Raw genomic sequence first — 8,919 nt, 5'->3', positions numbered from 1 at the left:
CACTTTCCCGAACAACAAGGAGACCTCCTGAGGGATCAATAAAGTTCTACCTAACCTAACTTATTTTTCTACTCACCCTCATCGCTAAGTGTTGGGATTATGTTCAGAGCAATCTTTTCCTTTTTTAGAGTTAAAGGCAAGAATGTTAGTCAATTGTTTGCTAGAAATCAAACAATGAGTGAAAACACTTTGCAGCTAAATGTGGACCAAACTGAAACTCTAGTTATTGCTCCTGATGATAAGCTTCCAGGGTTGAGTCAGTACTTGGGTGACTTAGGTCAGTCTGTCAAACTGAGCCTGAGAAACCTGGGTGTTGTATTTGATAAAGACATGTCTCCAAAAATCTCTAAACTTAGGAAAATGTTGTCACAACATGATCTGGAGCTTATAATCCATGCCTTTGTCTCTTCTTGTCTGGACTATTGTAACAGTTTATTTTCATGTCTTAACAAGAAGGATCTGTCTCGCCAGCAGTTGATTCAAAACTCTGCAGAGAGAATTCTGACCTGCTCTAGTAGAAGAACTCACATTTCTCCGATCCTTAAAACTCTTCACTGGCTGCCAGTTTCTTTCAGAATCAACTTTAAAAATTCTGGTTCTTACTTTCAGATCTATTCATGGTCAGACTCCTCATTCTGTGATCTGATCCAGACTTACACCCCAGCTCGGGCTCTGAGGTCTGTGGATCAGAATCTACTGATGGTTCCTGAACACGGTTCAGGACCAGAGGAGAGAAATCCTTCCAAGATTGTTGCTCCTAAGCTTTGGAACGATCTCTGTGTTTGATCTACTGACTCCTTCAAGAAACATCTTAAGACATTTTTATTTGTTCAGGCTTTTCCTTGATTTTCTGGAACTCCTGTTGTGTTATCAGTTTTATCTTGATCTTTAAAGTATATACTTTATTGAATATTGTTTTGATTGTTTAAGCGCTTTGTGACCCTGGTCTGGAAAAGTGCTATACAAATAAAAATTACTTACTTACTTACTTACTTTAGCTATGGCGGCGTAATGACTGCTGCAAACTAGAGGCTGAAGTGTTTACAACACAAAAATGAACAAACCCCATAAAGGGGCGTATATATGTTGAATATAAAAATTTATATAAATAAAAAAGGAAAAATCGAAATATTCTTTTAGATATTTAATTGAAGTCTAAATTATAAAAGAACTATGATAAAAAAAACAATTTGAAAAGCAAAATAAAAAACACCTTAAGTAAGTAAGTAAGTAAGTAATTTTTATTTGTATAGTGCTTTTCCAGACCAGGGTCACAAAGCGCTTAAACAATCAAAACAATATTCAATAAAGTATATACTTTAAAGATCAAGATAAAACTGATAACACAACAGGAGTTCCAGGCCAGAGGAGAGAAATCCTTCCAGACTGTTGCTCCTAAGCTTTGGAACGATCTCTGTGTTTGATGATCTACTGACTTCTTCAAGAAACATCTTAAGTACTTACTTAACATCCAGTTTCTTTCAGGATCAACTTTAAAATTCTGGTTCTTACTTTCAGATCTATTCATGGTCAGACTCCTCCTTTATTTTAATGTAGTGAATGCAGCTCAATTTCGCAACAATTCTTCATGTCAAGGCTTCAATACAAGATTGACGTTAAAGACGAGCAGTATTGGGGTATTTGGATGTTTTTGAGTTTAAGGTAAATGAAGACAAATACCTCTGAGCTCCGGTCACTACATTAAAATGAAAATACATTTTTGTCTATAACTCTAAACAGATTACTCTGAAAATAATCCCAACTCTTAGTCGACATTAGGGTGAGTAGAAAATGGGCGAATTTTGGGTGAACTATCATTCTAAGTCATTTTTTTTATTGAAAGCATTTTTGTTTTATTGAAAATATTTTTTTTGATTTGTTGTTATTGAAGCGACTTTATTTTTTGATTGAATAATATAGAAACAAATGTACCTCCTTAGGAAAACGCAACCTGTTGATTTTGTGTGTTATCTATGACTCAAAAACGCAAACAAAAAAAAAATGAACGTTACCATTTTAAAGGATGAAAACTGTTAATTGAAGTGTTGTGTATTTCATGTTGTGTGACATGTTTCAATGTAACTGTGATGACAATTTAACAATGGCTGGAAATTTAATTGAAATTAGAAGAAAGGAAAACACCAACTTAAACATTCAAATGTTTATTTTCTTAACCCATTCTTTCAATTGATAGTAGAAAGGATACATGCTTTTTAAAAAAAGTTTTGTCTATTACAGAGACAACATTTCTTCATTACTTAAAAACTTTGCAGGAGCAAAGGTCTAGGGGAGGAAAACTCAATATAGTAATCTTTCTTGTAAATATGACCTTTTTATCTATAAATCATTATCAAGATTTGCGTCAATTTAGAACGAAATTCGGAACTAACGAAACATGCTTGAATATGCTTTATAATGGCAAACTATAGAAGATTAAATTACACTTTAAAATCAGTACTATATAAACACACAACTCTGGATGCCTCAACGTTCACCATTTGACTAGTCATGTGTTAAATATAAATATTCATAATTATTGCGTTTCTGAGATAAATATAAGTTGTAATACGTAACTCCGCCCACTTCCGGTCGTGTAGACGTGGGTGAGAAATCGGTGTCGCTGTGCAGCAGCTCAACACCATTGCTTTCAGAGGATATGTACGATTTATCTTTCAACATAAAAGTCGAGAGACAATCTGCGATATAAACGAGGACAAACCTTGCATCATTTACAACACGTTCGGTTCATATATAGTAGTAATAACACGGAAATTAAACTTAAAGTGGAAACCAAATGGGTTTGATTCAAATAATTCACGTCACTTGGCCAAACAAAGTTTTACTTTGAAACATCATAGAGGGGAACCACTTTGAGTCTTTCATTTCGCTTGACGTCAGCCGAAGCATCCACTTTTTTTTTGGAGTCGGATATTTTCTAGTTTTTACTTAAATATATATATATTTTTTACTTTTTCAAGATGGAAGTGGGCATGCTGCTCCATCTCGCGAACGTCAGCACTTTGTTCGTGTGTATGGTGCTAAAGTTCCCGCAGATCTTCCTGCTGATGCGGGCGAAGTCGAGCTCCGGGGTCAGTCTGAACAGTCTGCTGCTGGAGCTCACCGGGTAACTTTACGAAAACATTACACTTTTGAATTAAAACTGCGATATATTCGGGTGACAGGTGGATCGATATGACCTTCGGGTGACGCTCGTCTTGCGAGCATATTTGACTTTCACGAGCACACGTTTGCGTGGTGTGATTATGTACTATTGTGCAAATAAAAGCCTTTGGGTAAATGTCGTGAGTGCGGGAGGATTAAAGATTTGGGAAGAACATCTGGACACATCATCTGATGAACAACTTCTTTCTTTCATCCAACAGTAGGTGTCTCTGTCTTACATGTGAGTGAGTGACAGCCTCGCGATGACACTGCTGTCATGAATCACTACATTTATTTATTTTGGAATTCAATATATAAGGATATATTTGTAGTATTTTCCGACTACTTGACTACCAGTATTGAATTCACAGACAAGCATGACTCTTGACATATTGACGTTAATGCTTTCCATTTAATTTTGAAAATATTTCCAAACAATCAGCTTGAAAAGCTTCTTTGAGTTGACTGTATCCTCTCATCCTCAGTCATTGCCAGGATCTCTTTGTTCCTGAGAAACCTGGGTGTTGTATTTGATAAAGACATGTCTCTTGTTCAACACTGTAGAAAACTGACCAGAAACTGTTTCCTTCAACTGAGAAAAATCTCTAAACTTAAGAAAATGTTGTTGGAACATGATCTGGAGCTTATAATCCATGTGTTTGTTTCATCTTGTCTGGACTATTGTAACAGTTTATTTTCATGTCTTAACAAGAAGGATCTGTCTCGCCTGCAGTTGATTCAAAACTCTGCAGCGAGAATTCTGACCCGCTCTAGTAGAAGAACTCACATTTCCCCGATCCTTAAAACTATTCACTGGCTTCCAGTTTCTTTCAGGATCAACTTTAAAATTCTGGTTCTTACTTTCAGATCTATTCATGGTCAGACTCCTCCTTACATCACTGATCTGATCCAGCCTTATATATATATTATATATATATATATATATATATATATATATATATATATATATATATATTTTAAGGATATATTTGTAGTAATTTCCGACTACTTGACTACCAGTATTGAATTCACAGACAGCAGGACTCTTGACAAATTGACGTTAACGCTTTCATTTAATTTGGAAAATATTTCCCAAACAATCAGCTTGAAAAGCTCCTTGAGTTGACTGTATCCTCTCATCCTCAGTCATTGCCAGGATCTCTTTGTTCCTTATAGCTATTGCGGCGTAATGACTGCTGCAGACTAGAGGCCGGAAGTTTAATTACAACACAAAAATGAACAAACGGCATAAAAAGGGCGTATATATGTTAAATTTAAAAAATAAAAAAGGAAAAATCGAAATATTTTATAGACATTTCATTGAAATCTAAACTATAAAAGAAATATGATTAAAAAAAACAAACATTCTAAAATCAAAGATAGTTTTTTGTTTCTTGCGCGAGAGTTGGTTGTTGCAGTTTCTCTCCTACTAATGGCTGTTATTCTTGGGTATTAAGGAGGTTAAACCTGGTCAATAGTCTGAGCAGATTCAGTCGGTTCCTTCTGTCCGTTGACCTTTGACATCTCAAACCCTGTAGACTTCATGTTATGACGTCAACATTTCTTACCGCCAGTTTAAAATGACTATTAGGGCCTTGAGCCTGAAAAAAAACAACTGTATTATCCTTCATGCTAGCTAACTAAGCTCGCTAGCTAACATAAATATCTATATATTTCACAGGTTTATTGTGTTCATGACGTACCAGGTGTATTATGACTACCCTCCCCCGACATACCTGGAGTATCCAATTCTCATCGCACAAGGTGAGTTGAAAATCTCCCTTGTTCTGTTGCAAATCAAGCATAATCTAGAAAGAAAACTAATATTGATGGCGTTTATTGTACATTAAGTTATTTTGGTAGTTAAACCTGGTGAAACCGCTGAGGAACTCGCATCTGCGTTTCCTACCTTTTATAGTCAAACTACTTGTCAACATTTTTTAAATTTTCATGAAATACCAGATGTATAACTACTCGCCTCTGACATTCCAAGAATATCCGTCCTTGTCGCCCCGAGGTTAAGTCGCTCGTAACATTCCAGAAAAGCGACTTAATGTCTGTTAAGAAGGTTAAACCTGGTGAAAAGTAAGAGCAGATCAGAGCAGTTGAACCCTGTACCCTATTTATGATGATCTGCTCAACGGAGACCCCTGGTGGACACAGAAGACACCACATACACTAAACTTGTGCTGTGTCTCAAATCGCGTACTTCTCTTAGTATACTAGAAGTAAGTATGCATCAGGATAGTGTACATACTAACTAGTACGCAAATTCTCCACAGATAGTATGTCACAGATCAAACTCTGCTGCTACACACTAACAGGAAATGACGCGACAGCTTCTTCTTCTACTTCTATTTAACGATGTTGCAACCAGGTGTTTGAATGCTATCGCCACCTGCTTGCAGCACGTTTTACAAGTTTGGAAAAAGAAATAAAGAAAAAATATGAGAATCTAAATAATCGCGAGATATTTAAGCTGGTATCAGCAGCGAAGACGTGTTTATCCTCCTACTGCTGCGGAAAATACACTTGTAAGTATATGAATATATATATATATATATATGACGTAACTTCCGTTTAAAACGTCACTAAGATGGCGGCCGTTTAGTGTGTTTAGTGTCCATCGAACCATACTCAGTTTTGTGGGCGTGATAGTACGCCAATTTAGTGTGCATGGCGCACTACATTTCGCATACTAAGAATTGAGACGCACTAACGCACTAAAAATACTAACTTTTAGTACGCTAGTATGCGATTTGAGACACAGCATTAGTCTCAAATCAAACTCTGCTGCTACGCACTAACAGGAAATGACACGACAGCTTCTTCTTCTACTGCTATTTAACGATGGTTGCAACCAGGTGTTTGAACGCTATCGCCACCTGCTGGCAGCACGTTTTGCAAGTTTAGAAAAAGAAATAAAGAAAAAATATGAGAATCGAAATATTCGCGAGATATTTAAGCTGGTATCAGCAGCGAAGACGTGTTTATCCTCCTACTGCTGCGGAAAATGCACCTGTAAGTATATGAATATATATATATATATATATATATGACGTAACTTCTGTTTAAAACGTCACTAAGATGGCGGCCGTTTAGTATGGTTAGTGTCCATCGAACCATACTCAGTTTTGTGGGCGTTTTAGTGACAATGAAGTGTGCATGGAGCACTAAATTTCACATACTAAGAATTGAGACGCACTTATGCACTAAAAATACTAACTTTGAGTACGCTAGTATGTGATTTGAGTGTCTTTTTCTGTTCCAGACGTGGTCATCCTGCTGCTGATCCTTCACTACAACAACAAACACAGTCACGCGCTCGTCTACGCTCTGCTGTATCCTCGAACCAAACCTCAACGCTTTTAAAAACCTTTTAAAAAAACCTTCTCTGTTATTATCGCCTTAAATCCTTTCGTCAGGTTCGTGGGAGGCTGGCAGCTCATCACGGTGGAGAAGTGGATCGTGGACCTGGCCATGGTAATGAATCCACTCTGGATCGAGTCACGAGTAGAAAAAAGGTCGGGCGTGTGTGTGAAGGTTCCGCCGTTTAAATGAGAGGAAGCGGTGGTTTCCTGAGGGACGAAGAACCTCAATGACTTTTGACAGGAAATTTAAAAGATTTAGGAAACTTTTTGTTTGTTTTTCGTAGACTTGAACCCTGGTCTGCTTCCTCCTCAGAGTCTGTGCACCCTCATCAGTGCCGCCAGTAAGTTTGCTCAGCTCCAGTGTTTGTGGAAGTCCAAGGATGCTGGACAGGTGAGCGCCCTCACCTGGCTGATGGCGATATACACCTGTGCAGGTAATAATACACGTCATTTGTTCTTTAAACCTCTTTAAGACAACAGTTTATGTTTAATTTGTGGCTTTAAAATTGGTAAAAATTACGTAAATTGCATTTTTATATCAGGTAGTTTTTACCGTGTTTAGATGTTTCTACTACAAGATGTCACTAAAATGTCATTAATAATGATCTGAAACTATGAATTTAAACTTGTTTTGATCTTTAAAGTTTATACTTTATTGAATATTGTTTGGATTGTTTAAGCGCTTTGTGACACTGGTCTGGAAAAGCGCTATATAAATACAAATGACTTACTTACTTACTTATATATTTGAAATAACAAACTTTTAGTTCAGGACTTTTCTTATTGACTTTTTCTGCCAGTTGCAAAGTTGACATTAACTTGTTTTTTTTGTTTTCTATTCTGTTAAGTTTTAGTTCATTATTGAAGTATTGTTGATTATTTATTTAATTTCGTTGGTTATTTATTTTTTATTTATTTTCTTATTTTTTTCAATTTAATTTATGCTGTATGTTTCGATACATGCATATTTTAAAATAAAAAGAACTTGAACTTAAACTTAATAAGCAGTTATTTTAAGGCTGGTTTGGCCTTAAAATAAGTCTCACTCCCTCTCTGTGAACTCGGCATTAATTCTACTTCCTGTTTCAGCTCGGATTTACACCACCATGGTGACGACGGGAGACGTTCAGGGTGAGTACGAGTGAAGGTTGATGTTCAGAAACCACGAGACTCACTTACGTTATCGATCGTCCGTCAGTTCTGGTGCGGTTCATCGTGACGACGTCGCTCAACACCTGGGTTCTGCTCACCATCCTGCACTACCAGAGGCACGGCAGCAGAACCAAGAAAGAAGACTGAAGATCCAGAGCGACTCGCTTCGGTGCTGATGGACCTTCGACTGTGACGCGACGAAAAAGGGGGGAAAAAAATGAACAAGCTGTTGAGTTTTTAAAAACATGTTACTGCCCCTTTAAATGTTCTTTCCCGTGTGTCCCTACCTCCGACTTAAACATTCCAACAAACACTTTTAAATAATTTTTATTAATATTTGTCCTCAGGGTTTTAACCAACTTCTATTATTTTTTTAAATAAATAAATACAACTTTTGAGATTTGTCGTTGATGTTGTCGATCATTTGCGCCTACACTTCGATATCGTGAACAAAAAAAAAACGATACAAAATTAAAAGCTAAGCTAACGCGCTATCACAGCGCCAAGCATTAGCATAGGCGAGTGTGCTGCGTTCAATGGCGTAGGAATTTATAACGACGCATATTGTTGACATTAAAAGAACTGCTTGACCCAATAAAAGCAGCGTTCTTTTTTTTTTTTTAAACTATGAGACGTTTTAAGGCATTTTTAATGGATTATTTACTGTTTGATTAAAAAAATGTATACACTATACGTATACGCCATACTTAAATTAATGCTAAAAGATAATCAAAATATAAAGTATAAATTACTAGCTTCATCTAAGAGCTTAAACATTTGAAAACACATTCACAATCAACATTTCACTCAGACTGACACACTGTTTTCAAGACAAGCTTGGAACAGAATTAGAGAAATGACACCGGTTATTTAAACGTCTGTTTGTCTGCCTTTTCACACCTGGGGTCGTGGATCAAAACAACGAAGCGGGACACATCCGTGAGGGGGGGGCGAGGAGACAGGAACTTCCACCGAAGAACATTTGAATGATAAACAAAGTAGGAAGAATTCTCCACAGGATATCGTGACACAGGGAGTTTGAAGGAACCAATAAGGCGATACGGGGAAGGACCTCTCGGCCTGCAAATTTGCCTTAAATATAGCGATGTTATTATCGTTCGGGACCGTCTTTCCCGGAGCTATTGACCTGTAGAGCTGCCGGCAAAGAGCGCGTCCGATCGATCGTAAAAGCTTGTAATTTGTTTGACTTGAAGCGGCGAATAAACGACCCGTG

The 8,919-nt window shown here is 37.0% G+C and overlaps 1 protein-coding gene across 1 annotated transcript; it reads left to right on the top strand.

Moving 5' to 3' along the window:
* Positions 1–2,898: 2,898 nt before the first annotated feature.
* Positions 2,899–8,084, top strand: slc66a3 (solute carrier family 66 member 3). The gene is made up of 7 exons (XM_087779847.1): positions 2,899–3,124; positions 4,844–4,926; positions 6,434–6,503; positions 6,588–6,645; positions 6,847–6,967; positions 7,623–7,664; positions 7,732–8,084. Exons 1-7 carry the CDS (start codon positions 2,979–2,981, stop codon positions 7,830–7,832), a joined length of 621 nt encoding a protein of 206 aa, XP_087635973.1. The 5' UTR covers positions 2,899–2,978; the 3' UTR covers positions 7,833–8,084.
* Positions 8,085–8,919: the final 835 nt, after the last annotated feature.

This window comes from Callionymus lyra, chromosome 18, assembly GCF_982586985.1.
Source record: "Callionymus lyra chromosome 18, fCalLyr1.hap1.1, whole genome shotgun sequence".
Lineage (NCBI taxonomy): Eukaryota > Metazoa > Chordata > Actinopteri > Syngnathiformes > Callionymidae > Callionymus > Callionymus lyra.
This window is presented reverse-complemented; position numbering and strand designations above follow the sequence as displayed.

Bases quoted from the DNA above. Each gene is read 5' to 3' on its own strand.
- slc66a3 (XM_087779847.1), top strand. From the start codon at position 2,979: ATGGAAGTGGGCATGCTGCTCCATCTCGCGAACGTCAGCACTTTGTTC. The intron at 3,125-4,843 runs GTAACTTTACGA...TATATTTCACAG, and splicing joins CTGCTGCTGGAGCTCACCGG to GTTTATTGTGTTCATGACGT. The intron at 6,968-7,622 runs GTAATAATACAC...TTCCTGTTTCAG, and splicing joins GGCGATATACACCTGTGCAG to CTCGGATTTACACCACCATG.